The sequence below is a fragment of the Oncorhynchus mykiss genome, chromosome 15 (assembly GCF_057628025.1).
Source record: "Oncorhynchus mykiss isolate SJ-2025 chromosome 15, ASM5762802v1, whole genome shotgun sequence".
Taxonomy (NCBI): domain Eukaryota; kingdom Metazoa; phylum Chordata; class Actinopteri; order Salmoniformes; family Salmonidae; genus Oncorhynchus; species Oncorhynchus mykiss.
Genome location: NC_143036.1, coordinates 55,539,118 through 55,557,139, shown reverse-complemented (window position 1 = coordinate 55,557,139; position 18,022 = coordinate 55,539,118). Strand labels below are relative to the sequence as shown.

The window sequence follows — 18,022 nt, the reverse complement described above, 5'->3', positions numbered from 1 at the left end:
CCCCATCACCGTCACCGTCGACCACTCCCCAGCCCTATGACTGTAATCCTATAGTAAGCCAGTATTACCAGGTCAGAGGTCATATGTCACAGAGTTCCTTGTGCGAAAAGAGAGAACATGAGGTGTGCTGCCAGTGCTATGTCCTCAATAGATTCAGAGGAATTTAGTCTATCACGATTCATAAAGTATAGCCCATCTTCATTTCAAAATGAGTCTGTTGTTGTTTTACTATCATTTCATATCGTACTAACTACATTCAATACTTGTACTACATTCAAGACTCTGCATTCAAGCCCTGGCCATTTTGTCTAATGATTTATGGTTTATTATGGTTTCTCAGTTCTACGTGAACCCTCCAGCCTGTATGTCTACCTTACATTTGACCTCACAATAATGTACCGTAAGCTGCAATACCTCCCACCCTCTCCCAGCTTGCCCTTTCCATGCCTGAAAGAAGTATGTATTCATCAGTGTCTGAATCGCATTGTCGCGTTGGAGGCCTAGGAGGAAAAACATGTCTGTTCCCACAAACACGTTTGACACCCCGGACTACAGTGGTGTTGCTGCTAGTGAGTCTCTAAACAACATTCAGTGTAGGATCTATTACGTAATGGTCCGCTCCTCTCTCCTGTCACTGAGGTGTGAGATGGTCTGCATAGACAACTAGTCTGGCCAGAGCGGAGCGCTGCACAGATAACCAGTGTTCCCATCGAGCTGCGTACTGGAGATGACCGAAACAACGTGCTCTGAACCAGACAATAGAAAGTTACAATTGTTATAAGCTCTTCCTCAGACTGTCAGGTTCAGGAAGTCTCACTGATTTAGATTACTACACAGCTACAGTGCTTTGATAACTAGCCCAGTTTCATAACCGGAACCCCTGTGTGGTTGACTGTGACATGTGACACCTCTATTTTAAGGCGGCTTTGATTCAGTGCAGTGTAAAGGCAATCAAATCAGAATGAGTAAGGCATTCGGAAATACTGCTATAAATACAAAAGCATAAACTGTTTGTGATGCTCTGTCCAGTCCCAATCTCAGTCCCAACTCCATATGCAGCCCCAGCTCATCCCCTTCAAGATCCCCTTACCAATCTTCTTATCGATCACAATCTCCATCCCCTGCCGAACCCCCATACCCCAGCGTAACCTAGCCCTAGTCCCATATGCTGCCTCAGCCGATCCTCTTAACAATCCGTATTTACTCCGGCCAAGCTCCTGCCCCCGGTCCCTGCCCCCGGTCCCAGACTGTTTGCTACAGAGGTTAAAACAGTACACGCTCCACAACCTCACACCCAGGTGTCTCATCCTCTCTTGCTCCAAGACCAACTTGGCTGGTGCAGACCATAACAAGTTATTCTTGATAGACAAACAGGCAGTGGTGGGTGCATCCTTATACACAGCTCTGCCCAGCTTTCTCCTCCCTCCTGTTGGTCTGTGTAGGAAATGGGTCTAGTCTCCTCTGTATAGGATACCCAGAAGGTTGTTTTTACAGTACCTTCTTAGTCTGGTCCGATGAGGTGCGAAAGCCATTTCTCCAAAAGCCAAGGTGTCTTCGTTGGATCCAGAGTGTCGTCAGATCAAGGAGCTGTGGTTAAGACCTGATGTGAAGGGATGACCAGGTACTGTGTCGTCTGTCTTTTACCTTGTCGTTATGTCTATCTGTGGGTTTGGCTTGGCAGGCTAGGGATAAGGGATAGTGATTATCCAAATGGCAGTTCCATGGCAGTTCTTCCATACAGTGCCAGCCATCTTTGTGGGCATCTTTGAGGCTGGCACTCAGCTGCCATAGCCAGCATTCTGACATGGCAACAACCTTTAGCCAAGGAGGTTCATTTAAGGACATGGGGAAAGGGATTGAAAAATGTTTGTGAGAAGATTGTTAAGACGATACAAATCTCTCTGTGAAACAAATAAATGTCTGTAGAAGTTCTAAATGACTGTAAGTTCTAAATGACTGTAAGTTCTAAATGACTGTAAGTTCTAAATGACTGTAAGTTCTAAATGACTATGTTCTAAATGACTGTAAGTTCTAAATGACTGTAAGTTCTAAATGACTAAGTTCTAAATGACTGTAAGTTCTAAATGACTATAAGTTCTAAATGACTGTAAGTTCTAAATGACTATGTTCTAAATGACTGTAAGTTCTAAATGACTGTAAGTTCTAAATGACTGTAAGTTCTAAATGACTGTAAGTTCTAAATGACTGTAAGTTCTAAATGACTATGTTCTAAATGACTGTAAGTTCTAAATGACTGTAAGTTCTAAATGACTAAGTTCTAAATGACTGTAAGTTCTAAATGACTATAAGTTCTAAATGACTGTAAGTTCTAAATGACTATGTTCTAAATGACTGTAAGTTCTAAATGACTGTAAGTTCTAAATGACTGTAAATTCTAAATGACTATGTTCTAAATGACTGTAAGTTCTAAATGACTGTAAGTTCTAAATGACTATGTTCTAAATGACTGTAAGTTCTAAATGACTGTAAGTTCTAATTGACTGTAAGTTCTAAATGACTGTAAGTTCTAAATGACTGTAAGTTCTAAATGACTATGTTCTAAATGACTGTAAGTTCTAAATGACTGTAAGTTCCAAATGACTATAAGTTCTAAATGACTATGTTCTAAATGACTGTACGTTCTAATTGACTGTAAGTTCTAAATGACTGTAAGTTCTAAATGACTATAAGTTCTAAATGACTGTAAGTTCTAAATGACTATAAGTTCTAAATGACTATAAGTTCTAAATGACTAAAATTCTAAATGACTGTAAGTTCTAAATGACTAAAACAAACAGCCATCTGTAAATCTGTACAGTATATATGCTCTATACGCAGTACACTTCCTACTGACAGTTTGTTGTCTGTTTCTTTGCTGAATGTTTCTCCTCCACAGGAGAAAGGATGGGTTGGTACATCCAGAAGAGCAGGGGCTTTGTACTGCTGCTGTCCGCCTTCACCCTCTCTCTCCTGGGTGTCATCAGCTCCACTACCCTCCTACCTCCAACAACCTCCAGCCCTTCTCTTACACTTACGGCCACCTCTCCTCTCACCCACACTTCCACATCCCCCCAGCTCCAACGTCAAACTTCCTTCACCACCTTAACCCTTCCTCTCTCTCAGTCCTCGCCCTCTCCTCTCCCATACGCCACCATCTCACTCCTCTCCAAAACCACTGTTCCTCCTCTTCCCAAAAGCTCCCATGCTACTCTACCTCATACCACCCGTACCAAACCCAAAACTTTCCGCCCTCGACTCCCCCATACTACACGCCTCCTCCAAAAACCCTCCCGCCCTCGTCTCCCCAAAACTTCCCTTCCTATTCCTCTCTATACGACCAGTCCCCTCCCCAGAACTTCCCGCCTGCGTCTCCCCAAAATCTCCCCCACTCATCTGCTCAAAACCCCTCGTCCACTTCTCTCCAAAGCAATCATAATTCCTGTCTCTCAGTCCTCGCCTACTCCTCTCTCTTACACCACCTCCACCACCATACTTCCCCTCTCCACAAAAACTGTCCCTCCTTTCCCCAAAACCTCCCCTCCTCCCGTCCTCAATACCTTGCCTCCCCTAAACCAAACCTACCGCCGTCGTCCCCCCAAAGCCTACCGCCCTCATCCCCCCGAAACCTACCGCCCTCGTCTCCCCAAAACATCTCCTTCTCTTCTCCCCGACATAGCCAGTCCCCTCCCAAAAACCTCCCTGACTCATCTCCCCAAAACCTCTCGCCCTTGTCTCCACATAACCTCTCACCCTTGTCTCCCCAAAATCTCTCGCCCTCGTCTCCCCAAAACTACCTCCCTTCTCCTTCCCAAAACCTCCCCTGCTCCTACTCCCTATATGACCATTCCCCTACCCAAAACCTCTTCCAAAACCCCCAAAACTACCTTTCCTCATCTCCCCATAATTTCCCCCACTCGTCTTCCCAAAATCTCCCACCTTCGTCTCCCCAAAATCACTGTGCCTCCTTTACCCAAAACCACTACCCCTTCTCTCTTTCAGTTCTCCCCTTATCCTGTCCCCTACACTTCCTTCACAACCACTGTCTCTCCTCTTCCCGATACCTCCCATCACCTAACCAAAACATATCGCCGTCGTCTCCCCAAAATCTTCTCCTCTCATCGCCCGAAAACCTCTCGGCCTCGTCTCCCCAAAACTACAACTCCTCATCTCCCGAAAACCGCCCGCCCCCGTCCTCCCAAAATGACCATCACTCCTCTCCCCCAAATCTCCACCTCTCCTTTCTCTCAGTCCTTCCCCGTTCCTCCCCTCTATACTTCCTCCACCACCATCCCTCCCCTATTCACAACCACCATCACACCCCCCCCCAAAACCTCCCCTACTCCACCTCCCCATACCACCCCTCCCCTTCCCAAAACATCCCGCCCTCGTCTCCCCAAAACGACCAAACCTCCTTTACTCAAAACCTCCCCTTCTCTTCCTCCTCCTCTCCCCCATACCACCAGTCCCTTCCCCAAAACTTCCCATCCACGTCCCAAAACTACCACTCCTCATTTCTTTCAGGTCTTCACCCCTCCTCTCTCCAGAACTACTGTTCCTTCTCTTCCCAAAACAATAATGGCTCCTCTTCCCTCTACCACGCGTCCCTTACCCAAAAACTCCACTCCTCATCCGCCCAAAACCACCCCCCATCCTCTCCCCCACACTGCCCCCCCTCTATTTGACCGTGAGCCCTTCATAGTGACCTGGAACATCCCAAAGCTGGTCTGTAACAGGTACAACATCTCCCTGGACACCTCCCCCTACAGAGGCGTGGCCACACCTGCCAAGGTAAGAAACAATAAGTACATTCCTCTTGGATAGCTGGTAACGTGTTTGAAATTGAAGGATGTCCATAACAATATTTGACACATCAAACCTGAAACAATCATATACTTCAATGTTCTAACAGGGATTTATTGCGAGAAGTACAAGATATAACTTTTTCCTAACAAAAACGTTACTGTGCTTCCTTCCTCCCTGTTTCTAGGTGCCAGGTCAGTTCCTGTCTCTGTTCTATACTGACCGACTGGGGCTCTACCCCCACGTAGACCTGCCTTCCAGGCAGCAATTCTACGGAGGCATCCCCCAGAGAGGAAACCTTAGGGCCAGTCTGGCCAAGGCCCGGGCTGACATCAACTACTACATCCCCTCCAAGTACTGACCTAGAATCAGCTCCAAAACCCTAACCTTAATTATTAACCGTGTAGAGGTTGCCCTTAGGCACAGATCGATGTTAAGCTCACCATGTTCAAACACTAACCTTAACCATTAAGGGAGAGTTGGGGACACAAAACTGACCTTAGATCAGTGCATAATAAGTCTATAACTTTACTGCTCCACCACCTCCCTCCAGGACGGCCCGTGGCCTGGCTGTGATCGACTGGGAGGACTGGCGCCCCCTGTGGGCCAGGAACTGGGGCTCCAAGTGGATCTACAGGACCCTATCAGTGACCCATGCCCGCCAGAGGGACCGCTCCCTCACAGCCTGGCGGGCCACGGCTACGGCCAAGAAGCAGTTCCAGGCAGCAGCCCGCAGCTACATGGCAGAGACTCTGTCCTTGGGTAGCCGCCTCAGGCCCAACTACCAGTGGGGATTCTACCTTTTCCCAAACTGTTATAACCATGGATGGATGGTGCCGGGATACACAGGGAGATGTACCAAGGAGGTGATGGGGCAGAATGATGAGCTGCTCTGGCTGTGGGAGGCAAGTTCCGCACTCTACCCCTCTATATACCTGCAGGTAAGAATGTTTTTTGTTTGTTGGGGGTGGGTAGGATATGACTAATTCATAATCTAACATCTACCCCCAGATGTGTTTTGGTTTTGCCATCTCCTATCTAGTCTGTCAGGTTATACTAAAGTGCTTCCTAGTTTGTAGTGCTTCCTAGTTTGTAGGTAAGGTAAGGGAGACTAACTCGTATGGGGTTGTTGTGCCTCTTTTAGGCGTCTCTAGGGGACAGGCATAGCGCCGCCCTCTTGGTGAGAAACCGAGTCCAAGAGGCGCTGAGGGTGTCTGCCCTGCCCGCCCGGCCCACCACCGCACCCGTCTACGTGTACACACGACCCGTCTTCATCGACCAGAACAGACGCTTCCTCAGCCAGGTGAGAAATATCTTCTTACAGAGGCTTTTGACCAATCCTAAACGAGTCTCTAGCCCCCCCCCCCCCCCAGACACATGAAACAGGGTGATGGTGGGGTTCTGAGGTCAGAGAAATGTTGTCATGAGGTGCAGTTACCTCTGTCATACCCCCTACCACCGTAATAATAACCCTGCTTTAACCGTGTGATGTTCTCCAGGGGGACCTGGTCAGCACCATCGGGGAGAGTGCTGCCGTGGGGGCCTCAGGAGCCGTGCTGTGGGGGGCCAGTGCCGACTACGATGACAAGGTTAGGTGATACTCTAGCCCTGTTCATACCTGGTTGTGACATTTGTCCACATCTTGTCCACATTCTGATTGTGCCCACATTTTCATGCAGGTGTACGTAGACAATCAAAAGATGCATTGTGATCAGATCTTGCTCAGCACCTCCGGAGGTGGTCAGGCACACATTGTGTCTGGATATCTTACAAGTGTACATGGATCTGGACGGTGAAACCATTTAAATCATCCTTATCCTGCCTTCTAAAATATTTGACAGGTGGCACCATTAACTTATGGCATTAATATGTATCTTAAAACAAATAAATATGCATACAGGGAGGGACAAGGAAATCTGGTCACAATGTGGACACAATGGACAGATTTGAGTCACATGTTAATACCAAAGCCTCACATAGTTCTGAAAATGTGGGCAAAATCAGAATGTAGACAATATCAGGACAAAGGACGCATGCTAGAGCCAGGTATAAACAGGGCTTCTGACACACATACACACTCAAGGTGATACTCCCTACTCACACTGAAAGCCAATGCCACTGACATTTATAGGGTGCCATTTGGGACACAGAACATTGTTTTAAGCAACAAAACTATACGAAAACAGGAAAAAGTATTCTCACCATGAATAGAATATTACGTTAAACTCCAGCACACATGAATCCACTTGACTTCCTTTGGTGTATTGTTCCTTCCCTCCACCCTCCCTTCCCACGGGCGTCCTGTGAGCCTCACTAGGTGTACCTCACCACTACGCGTGGACATGAAGAGTTTTCATTTCCTCTGAGCTTTTTCTCTCTCTCCCTCCCCATAGGCGTCCTGTCAGGCTCTTTCCTCGTACCTCACCACCACGCTCAACCCCTACGTCGCCAACGTGACAGCCGCCGCCCAGCTCTGCGGCGACTTCCTGTGCCAGGGGAACGGGCGCTGCGTCCGGAAGCACTACGAGTCGGACCACTACCTCCACCTGTCCTCAGGGAACTTCCGTATCCTCCGGGCCAGGGGCACGTACATGGTCCTGGGGACGCCCAGTCTGGCTGACCTGACTCTCTTCTCCAGGAGGTTCACCTGTCAATGCTATGCAGGACGGACATGTTCCCCCAAGCTGCCCATACACCTGTCTAAAGCACTGGTGTTTAGACTGAAGCATCAGGGTCTGTCAGACAAGACTAAGACACTGAATAAAGTGATCGCTGATATGGAACAATCAACCATTAAAGAGAACTTGAAAAAACACTGAAACACCAATGGATGGATCATGAGTGTTGACCTGTGTAACTGGACTGTGTCCTATGTAACATGGCCCAAGTCTCTTGTTTGACCTTCATAATAATACTGTAATAATTATCAGAGGTAAGTGATGTGCGGCAGGGTAGCCTAGTGGTTAGAGCATCGGACTAGGAACCGAAAGGTTGCAAGTTCAAATCCCCTAGCTGACAAGGTACAAATCTGTCGTTCTGCCCCTGAACAAGGCAGTTAACCCACTGAAAATAAGAATTTGTTCTTAACTGACTTGCCTAGTTAAATAAAGGTAATAATATCTCATGCAGATGTTGATTGCGGATAAGGACAATAGAGTGTGCCATGCAGTACTGTAAAACCTGGGTGTTTCAGGTCGCTGTTTTCTCTGTGTCTTAATAAGGTTCAATGATGAAGCTCCTCACTGGTCTACTGATGTCATTCGGCAGGAAATAGATATGTTGCGACTGGAACAAAGAAGAGTTTCTTGCAAGTAGAGATGGTTAATCTGTGACAACATTCCTTCAGTAGTTATTTGTATATCATTTGAGTGCATATGTAAATCAAAACACGACTCTCTGTCTACAGTGTCATTGGTTGACCATTGCACTACTGACCCTCACGGTGTTGATGTTTTGAAGACAGGCACCTATTACAGCTGTTGTTATAAATATTTTATTCATTGACATTGACAAGACTAATAGTTTCTTCTCCACTCATTGCGAACGACTGTAATGAAAGTTAAAGGCCAATAGTGTAATATGAGATTTTCCTTGCCCTGCCCTGATAATAATATACCTTGAGTGTGTGTGTGGATGACTCCTGCCTTGCTTTGGAGTTTCTTGAAACTCGAGGGGGGTAGACCACGGTAGAGCCCAAAGCCTTATTAAGCATTAAAGTAGATTACTGTAGATATTTGGAATTTAAGCGTTAGCCTGCTTTACTCTGTAAAGAATGACCTTGAATTTTAGCCAGACTTCTGGAGTTAGACCTATTAAGAGTTTGAGCGTGTGCGAGTGTTATAACTGGAAATGGACAAGTGATACCTCAGAGAACCAGTGAAGCAGTAAGCAGCAACACTAAATACTGTGTTAGTATCATTGTTTTACTGTTGTAACAAATAGAGGAAGTCTGCAGGGAGATAATGAGTCCAGAAGGAGAAGTGAATGATGGGAGCCATCCGGCCAATTAGATAAGCCAATGCTGTCCCTAGAAATGTATGGCCAATCAGATAGGCTGATGGTGCTGTGTCGCTGGGTATCAGATATATGAGAACATAAATAACAGGTCCCTACATGTACAATACAGCTCTTCTTACCTTACCCCTCCAACCTCGCTGAATGGCCTCCTTGACAACTTTCCATGGGTAGCCTAGTCTAAACACACACAAACATACACACACGCGCGCACGCACGCACACACACACACACACACACACACACACACACACACACACACACACACACACACACACACACACACACACACACACACACACACACACACACACACACACACACACACACACACACACACAACAAACAGTGCAGAGGTGGAAAAACCAGATTCATCATCTCTGCCTCTCATACAGACTCAATCTGACACCAGGCACAGATAAGAGTCATTTAGTATCTCTTGATCCACTCACAGAGCAGTGTTGACTTTATATATTTGAGGTGCGGTTTCCTGTAAAGGTCAGGCATTTAGTTTTTTATGACATTGTGCAGCTTTCCAAGGAAGCTGATCTGAGAGAAACACAGACAACCTGTAAATACAAACAATTTAGTGAGAGCACAACGTCAATCAAGACAACATGAACATGAACTGGGCCAACCTTGTCGGTTCAACATGGAATTCTTTGAGATTGAAGTAATGTACAGTATACAGGCAACACTATTTCCATCCAGTGATTGATTCAATTCAATTCCACCATGGGCATACTATAGCAAGAATACTTTCGGGCTCCCTTCATTTATAACCTAAAATAAACATGGTTTTACTTCCTCATTGTGAGCCATGTAGTACATGATTGTAGTGTATTATTAAATACAGTTGATCAACGATTTCCAAACCTCACATTTGAAAAGAAACCTTATCATATAGTTAAGATAACAACTTCACCAGGGACAGGAGATCCTCCCCGACCACATAACCAGGAAAGAAACTCCTGGTCCTATTCACCATGTGTATCCTTCTTTTGCATCGCTCACAACAAAAGCCCACCATTTTGAAACGACAAACCAAAAGGAAAAGAATTGTGTCATTTCAGTCCGTCCAGTGTGAGTCTCCAGACGACTGGAAGGTATTGTTTGTTCGCGCAGGACAGGGAAACTCCCACGGCATGAAACATTCAGTCCATATTCATAACAATCTGACACAAATCAACATGTGTAAAAGTTGTAATATTTTAATGACATTATGTTATAAGATATTTCTCCCTGCACTAGTATTACTCATCAATATTACCAGCTTTCAGTTACCTCCAACCTTCGTTTCACGGGATCCCCAAGACTGATGAAGGCAGGCAGTAAAATGCATTAAAAACATGCTAGAGAATCATGACAATCAGTAAAAAGAGCAAAAACGATAGGTTTCAAAACGTACTTTCCAAAGAGTATAAGGTTGGAACAGGTTGCTAATGAAGTCACAGTGCCAGGTATCCACACATACTGTATGTGTTTGGCCCCTCAGAGAGAACATGAGACTTGACCGTTTGGTACATTGGCAAACGAGGAAATAAAACAGGCAGAAAGATATATGCCAAAGAGCTCTATGCATGGAGGTTGATCCCAGACCTGGATTCAAATACTATTCTGAAATCATTTCAAATACTTTATCTAGGCTTGATTGAGCTTTCCTGGCGTGGAACCAATAGAATAGCCGCAAAAATTCAAACCCCAAACCCCGTCCATCTCGCACTCCGGGCAGGTTAAAACAAACAGTGAAAGTGCCTGAAAGATTTCAAGTAGTATTTGAACCCAGGTCTGCTGACTCCCGATATTGCCCATTCCAGATCAACCTATAGTGTACACCATAAAAATCTGACTCGTGCTCCACTGCTTTATAAATGTTAGGTAAACAAGCCTGGGGCTGGGATGCCCCTATGTAACGAAGGGAGAAATATAAAGCTGATCATCAGGGTCTGTCTGATTGGCACACATTGCCTGTTTACATGACCCAGATTAAGCCTATAGTTGTAGACTAAAAAGCACTATCAATTCCCCATTGAGCTTCATTTTGAGTTCGGACAGGCCTAGGGGGAAACTGGCCCACAGTGTAGTTCAGTTTGTCTTTAGTCCAGCTGTCTGTAGGTTTGCTCAGAAAGGCACTCCAACACAGTAAGGTTAAGGTTTGGTTCAGAAAAAGATTCACAGTGAAATGAATTCGGTCCACCACCTGTTCTATTCGGTTCGATTACATCTCACGCTACATACATTTTGAACTTTTTAGAAGCCATTTTATTTCCAAATGTCATGCATTGTTTTTAAGGTAATACGATTTAAGCAATTAAGTGATCATGAATGCAGCCATGCAGAAATGAGTTCAAAGCATGCTCTGGGATTGAAGAGACCAATCTAGTCAAATGGTGCCTCCATGCATATGGCTGACTTTGTCAATATAGTTTAGGAAATAATTCACAGCTCTAAAATGAGCAAGCAAGTAAAGTGTAAAATGTTAAATATTATTGTTTCATCTACATCAAAGTTCGAAATGTCAGTTGTCATCACAGCAGAAGGCATGTCTGTGTGTCATCACATGCCAGGCAAGGCATGTCTGTGCTTTTAGGCTACCTGTCACAAATTGATAGGCTATTTGTTAGAATCACTGATAAAAGATGCTGTCTAAACAGCCACATCAATTCCACATTTCCACAAGGGAAATACACATGATTTAAGTCCGGGTACAACATTGATGGTCTTAAATGTCCTCTTCTTTCTTTGTATTGGTATCAATAGTCCCTAAATCAAATGTGACCTAGGCCTATAATACAGTTTTTTTCCCTGGACACATGGCAGACGTTGATGCCAGCGCCCTGCCCTGGGTGCCTTCACTCCTCGTCTTTGGCACACACCACCACGCGCAGCAGAACGCTGGACAGAATATCCTGGTAGAGACTGATGCAGACCCATCCGGGCAGGTAGAGGAGCGTGATCAGGCCCATGAAGTTGAATGGATAGTGGGAATAGTCCCATGAGCATGCGCCGTACTGCCGCAGCGCCAGCCCCCAACAGAACTCCCAGGTGTAGATGAAGCAGATATAGATGGGGAGCCGCCTCCAGGTGCTCCAGCCCCGTCTGAAGTGCAAATGCAGGTAGAGTTTCTCTACCACGAAGCTGCAGCTCCCGTACATCAGGAAGGACCACAGGGACGTGTGGCCGCTCATGGTCCGGTCCGATTTCTCCACAAGGTTGAATATCGAGGTAAAAAAGATCTCGTCCAAAAAGCCGTGCATTCCAAAGAAGAGGAATCGCACAACATCGGGCAGACCATTATTAGGCAGCGGCTCCAGGGTGCGCTTTTCCGGTGTAGACATGGTCCGTTTCCCGGGGCAGTGGTAGCGCAGCCGCTCAAGCCCCTTGTGGAAAACTTGGGTGAAGTACAGTGCCAGTAGGTAGTGAACGACGAGATGAGTGGCAGAGACTATTCTAACGTGCTCGGTCAGCGTGTTTATATTCCCAATCAGGATCTGCAACCCAATGTACACAGAGGGATAAAAAACAAGGTGAAAAATGACTGTGCGTCCTTGAAAGCACTTCTTTTGCGAATATATTTTTTCCAGCAAAAAATGGGTCACCGAGTGCATGATGCAGAGGTACGGGGAGGAAAAGCCGAACAGTTTGGGGTCGCTGTCAGCCAAAAGCCCCTGTGCCGACGACAGGAGGATATCCAAAGTGATACCATGCATCCCATAGAAATAAAACCGCAACCATTGTGGTAGCTCTGTCATTGATTCGCCCGCGTCCCCTAACTCGCTGGAAGGATCTCTCTGCCCGGGCTTCCTCGCTGCTCTCAGACTGCCACTTGCCTGTCCTGCCCGGCTCCGTGGGCTCTCTCTCCGACAGCTGGCCATGGCTGATCTCTCTCTCTCCTCGGAGAGAATCAGAGAGCAGCTCTTGTTCTTTGTTCCTGGCACATTCTGTACTTTAACCGAGCTGCCGCGGTGTCGTTAGCGGCTTTGCACCTGACAGCGCCTGTGCCACAGCAAAGATGTTCTATTATATTGATAAGATAGTCGAGTGACCGCTTTAACAATTGAAATACATGTCCTCAAAGGTGGAAGGCAGGTGGGAGGAGGCGAGATCAGATGGGACAATTCTAGTCAACGAGAGGGCAGATAAGCTTGTGAACAACAGGCACAAAGTCAAACACAGTAGGGCTACAGTATGAAGATAGGCAGAAACTGCTTCTCCAATAGAAATCCCAGATCATGCTTGTAGGTAATGTCATATTCCTTGCTAGATACAACTTTGAGGTTTCAAGCAAGGAATATGACACTGTTATTAAAGCTATACATAGTGGGATAAAATCTTTACTTCAGAATAATGCATATTTTGGAATAACTCCCTTTGTAAGTGATATCCAGGTGAACGGCATAGGTTTACTAGATAAGAAATTTAACGATCGTTTATTAAGGGATATTTTCTACAGGAAGTCTATTCCCTCTGTGATATTTTGTTGGGCTTCATCGTTTGATGTAAACTGGCGCCGTGCTTGGCTCACTGCACACAAATGTATGGTGGCCAATAAAGTAAAGGAGATCTCCTTTAAGATTATCCATAGATTATATCCGTGTAATAGCTTGATTTCTAAATATATACCTGATGTTACCTGTGAATGCAGTTTTTGTGAACTACAAACCGAATCTATTGAACACTTATTCTGTTATTGTTTACATAGTGAAGTGTTCTGGACTGATGTAAAACTATATCTTGGCAACAAAATGCATACAACCATTGAAATATCTAAGTTGGACATATTATTTTACCACACTGATTCCACAATTGAACGTGAGTATATTAAAAATCTCTTTCTTTTATTAGGAAAATTGTTCATACACAAATCAAAAACTATTTAGAATCATTAAAACGTATGCAAAACAAAATGTCTTAAACATGTATTCGTTACATGGTTGTATTTTAATTGATATAATGTGGATTTGTAATTTAAAGAAGAAGAAGATATATTCCTTATTTCTTTGTGGAATCGCTCTGGCTGTTCTGTTTATTTGTGTGTTTTGCATGTCACTGTTTAATAAAAAATAAAATAAATGAAATAAACTCATGCGCAAAAAAAATGTAATCGGATCAATTGGTAATTTCGCGCCGAACTGCGCATGTGCAAATCAAAGCAGCTCCTTCGATGTAAAGTTTTTGATAAAAATTAAAACGTGTCAGTTTGTCACTTTCACAAGGTTGGAGTAATGACATGTTCAACTACTTAAGATATTGGCTTGAATCTAGGTTGTGCCTTTATATTTATTTAGAAAATTAACAACTAAAGAAACATTTTCACTTCTCTCATTGACTTCTCAAACCCCAAACCCTGACCTGCTCTGCTTGGTCTGTTTCAAAGCATTCCCGCCTCTGGGTTTTGAAACTCTGGAATAAATTTGTTTTTTTAGTTGCCAAAATGACACGTGTGTTCAGTGCATTTGTAACAACAGCCTAACCATTATAAAACATATATTAGACCAAATAAGTCTCGAGTAGCAAATGACCAATTACATTTTCTGTTGACCAAATTTGACACTCTCTCGTTGACCGCCATACAAACATTTCTCACTTATTTTCATGGGCACATTTTGGGCGGAGTAAACCCTCTCGCATCGCCTCTTCTCTCTCTTCAGCAAGAAGAGGAGAAAAATTGAGCGCCGCGGAGGGGGCGTGACAGGAGAGAAAACACGCTACTAAACTGTACAGTAGTGAGTAGTGACCTAACATCCCGCTGGTCTAACGGTCATGTGGCCATCTGAGATGTCAAACAAACATCTGTCATCGATATATAATGGCCTGCTAGCCTATAGGCCATATTATGAATTGATCATTTGAATACTGTTTGACTCCAGAGTGGCGCAGTAGTCTTTGGCACAGCATCTCAGTGTAAAAGTTGACACTACAGTCCCTGGTTTGAATCTAGGCTGAATCACATCCGGCTGTGATTGGGAGTCCCATAGGGCGGTGCACAATTGGCCCAGCGTCGTCTGAGTTTGGCCGGGGTAGGCCGTCATTGTAAATAAGAATTTGTTCTTAACTGTCTTGCCTAGTTAAATAAAGGTTAAATAAAAAACATAATTGAGCAATGTAATCTCAGTAGCCCTAGGTCTGTAGGCCTGACATAATGGCTTAATTAATATACACTACTGTAAATATTTCTTTAGCCTAGTGTACCACTATACAAATCCTGACCTAGAAAGATGGAATATCCTAGGCTACTGCAGTTTGGTCCCAGACAGTATTTTAGGATGGTATCATGTGCAGGATCTCTCAGTTTCCTAGGTAACTATGTTTCCCACAAGCCTCTGCTCCACGATTTATGTTAACTCACTCAGGGTGTTCAAATGTCTCTCTCTCTCTCTGGGACCTATAGGCTGCTATTACTGAGGTATTAACAGGTTACTGGGCCCTGCTTTTAATGTGATATTACTGTGATATAAACACCCACTGGCACAAAGGACACACAGGTGTCTTGGATCAGAGGTTAAGGATGCTTTGACTGAATAAATGCAGACTCTCCTCTGCAGCTGCAATGTTATTTGTCAAACGTATCCTTTTGTATAGACTAGCGTGACAAACATGTCCTTCAACTGCACAGTCTGTCGACATCGTTTACAGCTCAACAGTCCAGACTTGTAGCCCAATTCAGATTCTCCCCTCTCTCCCGGAAACCTGTACTCACTCACTCCCCCTCAGGGATTTAAAAGTATCAGATTGTTGTAAGACATATGGCAGTTGGCCAACCCTCCTCCGTGAGAGCATTCAGGTATGTCGGCTTATGCCTGGGGTGAATCGGGAATTGGGCAAAATTGAGCAAATAGAATGACAATATACCATAAAGATCAACTAATCAAAGTGAACCACAAATTACTTGTATTTTGTCTTTTAAAATACAGAAATACATCTGTAGCCGGCCTGAACAGCAACAACATTCTCAGTAACAATTACAGAAAAGTTTTCCTTGCTATGACTGTGATATGTTCTTGTTTATCTTCCTTAGTTGAATACACTTGACTATAAGTCACTCTGGATAAGGGTGTCTGCTAAATTGCCGAAATGTAAACGTATTTGTGAAAGTGAACCAAAGTGAACTGCAAAGCACACTGGCCTTGTTTCGGGCCGGAACTCATTAGAATAATACTGCAAATGCTTTGCAAATGTATATTTTTACATGTACAATACGTTTACACTGAACAAAAATATAAACGAAACAAGCGTTGGTCCCATGTTTCATGAGCTGAAATAAAATATCTATGTTCCATATGCACAAAAAGCTTATTTCTCTCAAATTTTGTGCACACAATTGCTTACATCCCTCTTTTACATTTCTCCTCTGCCAAGATAATCCATCCACTTGACAAGTGTGCCATATTTAGAAGCTGATTGAACAGCATGGTCAATACACAGGTGCACTTCGTTCTGGGGACAGTAAAAGGCCACTCTAAAATTGTGCAGTTTTGTCACACAACTTAATGCCACAGATGTCTCAAGTTTTGAGGGAGCGTGAAATTCATATTCATTCATATTCATTCATCTTTGCTACGTTGTTTTAGGGAATGTGGCTTTACGTCCTAATGGCCTGACAACCGCAGGCCCCGTGTATGGAGTCGTGTCGGCGAGCGGTTTGCTGATGTCAACGTTGTGAACCGAGTGTCCCTTGGTGGCGGTGGGGTTATGGTATGGGCAGGCATAAGCTACGGAAAAAGAACACAATTGCATTTTATCAATGGCAATTTGAATGTACAGAGATACCGTGATGAGATCCTGAGAACCTTTGTCGTGCCATTCATCCGGCGCCATCACCTCATGTTTCAGCGTAATAATACATAGCCCCATGTCGCAAGGATCTGTACACAATTCCTGGAAGCTGAAAATGCCTCAGTTCTTCCATGGCATGAACACTCACCAGACATGTCACCCATTGAGCATGTTTGGGCTGCTCTGGATCGACTTGTGTGACAGCGTGTTCCAGTTCCCGCCAATATCCAGCAACTTCACACAAGAGGAGTGAGACAACATTCCACAGGTCACAATCAACAGCCTGAATAACTCTATGCGAGGGGATGTGTCGCTCTGCATGAGGCTAATGGTGGTCACACCAGATACTGACTGGTTTTCAGATCCTTTTTTAAAGGTATCTGTGACCAACAGATACATATCTGTATTCCCAGTCATGTGAAATCCATAAAGTAGGGCCTAATGAATGTATTTCTAGTGACAGATTTCCTTATTATGAACTGTAACTCAGTGACATTTTTGAAATTGTTGCATGTTGAGTTTAGATTTATGTTCAGTATATATTTAGTTCATTTCGCAGATGATCTTATCCCACCATAGTGCCATCAGACTTCTGATACCAATGCAAGGTGAAAGGGGAGGGGGAGGGGGCAAAATTGCGAACCACAATTAAAAAATGAGCATAGAAAACGATTTTGTATTTTGAAAATACAAATTACAGCTCTGGAAGGTATCTTGTTACAAAATCCATTGGAGTGTAGTTCAGCCCAGTGTAATACGAATGACTAAATACTCCGAAGTAGTTGAAACACATCTATCAAATTCATGTAACAGATGTACTGTCCGTCTCTGGGGTGAATGAGTGCACACTTCAGGGAGGAGGGGCATGTCGCAATTGAGCAAAATATGTCCAGTTAACTGCAATGTGTCTGTTTGGCTGATGAGTTTGCTTTGAATGGCTTCTTCCCCCTAATAAGGTGATGATGTTCTGGTTGGGTTGACTTGCCGGAGTGTCGCCATGCGGTCAAGAGTGAGTGGTTCAGCAGCTGGAGTGCAGACGAGGGGGTTAGTTGGACCATGTGGGTTTATTTGGCACTGTCTGATAGGACACAGACAGAGACACAAGATGGTTTGCTTGTGAAAGAGATAGCTGGGATAAAACAGAGTGTGGTCTGTGGTCTACAGGGATTAGACACACACACACACACACACACACACACACACACACACACACACACACACACACACACACACACTCACTCACTCACTCACTCACTCTCTCTGTCACTATTATTGTATCAATGGGGAATCTGCCTTCTCTACTGTTACCAGTAGGTGGAGTCAGTGTAACATATTATATCTGGTGGCCTGGGCAGGGCCCTATCTTCTCTACAGCTCTGTCATCAATTCATTGATATAACAAACCTGATATTGTTACCCCTATACTCTTTAT

At 44.5% G+C, this 18,022-nt stretch overlaps 2 protein-coding genes across 3 annotated transcripts; one reads left to right on the top strand and one right to left on the bottom strand.

Annotated features, from left to right (window-relative positions):
* Positions 1–1,271: 1,271 nt before the first annotated feature.
* LOC110490745 (hyaluronidase PH-20) lies at positions 1,272–8,306 on the top strand. Of its 2 annotated transcripts, XM_090199106.1 has the most exons (7): positions 1,272–1,621; positions 2,897–4,788; positions 4,988–5,154; positions 5,354–5,741; positions 5,945–6,103; positions 6,300–6,389; positions 7,194–8,306. In XM_090199106.1, the coding sequence occupies exons 2-7, from the start codon at positions 2,905–2,907 to the stop codon at positions 7,617–7,619; spliced, it is 3,114 nt and encodes a 1,037-aa protein (XP_090055232.1). In that variant the 5' UTR covers positions 1,272–1,621; positions 2,897–2,904; the 3' UTR covers positions 7,620–8,306. The 2 variants fall into 2 exon arrangements, with proteins under 2 accessions (XP_090055232.1, XP_021419876.2); XM_021564201.3 differs by lacking the exon at positions 1,272–1,621 and having other exon boundaries at positions 3,613–4,788.
* Positions 8,307–9,386: 1,080 nt separating this feature from the next.
* Positions 9,387–13,907, bottom strand: LOC110490275 (transmembrane protein 229A). The gene has a single exon (XM_021563571.3). The coding sequence runs from the start codon at positions 12,687–12,689 to the stop codon at positions 11,667–11,669; it is 1,023 nt and encodes a 340-aa protein (XP_021419246.2). The 5' UTR covers positions 12,690–13,907; the 3' UTR covers positions 9,387–11,666.
* Between the last annotated feature and the right edge of the window lie 4,115 nt (positions 13,908–18,022).

Coding starts and splice junctions, on each gene's coding strand:
- LOC110490275 (XM_021563571.3), bottom strand. CDS start 12,689: ATGGCCAGCTGTCGGAGAGAGAGCCCACGGAGCCGGGCAGGACAGGCA.
- LOC110490745 (XM_090199106.1), top strand. CDS start 2,905: ATGGGTTGGTACATCCAGAAGAGCAGGGGCTTTGTACTGCTGCTGTCC. Junction 5,155..5,353: donor AACTACTACATCCCCTCCAA/GTACTGACCTAG, acceptor ACCTCCCTCCAG/GACGGCCCGTGGCCTGGCTG. Junction 5,742..5,944: donor ACCCCTCTATATACCTGCAG/GTAAGAATGTTT, acceptor TGCCTCTTTTAG/GCGTCTCTAGGGGACAGGCA.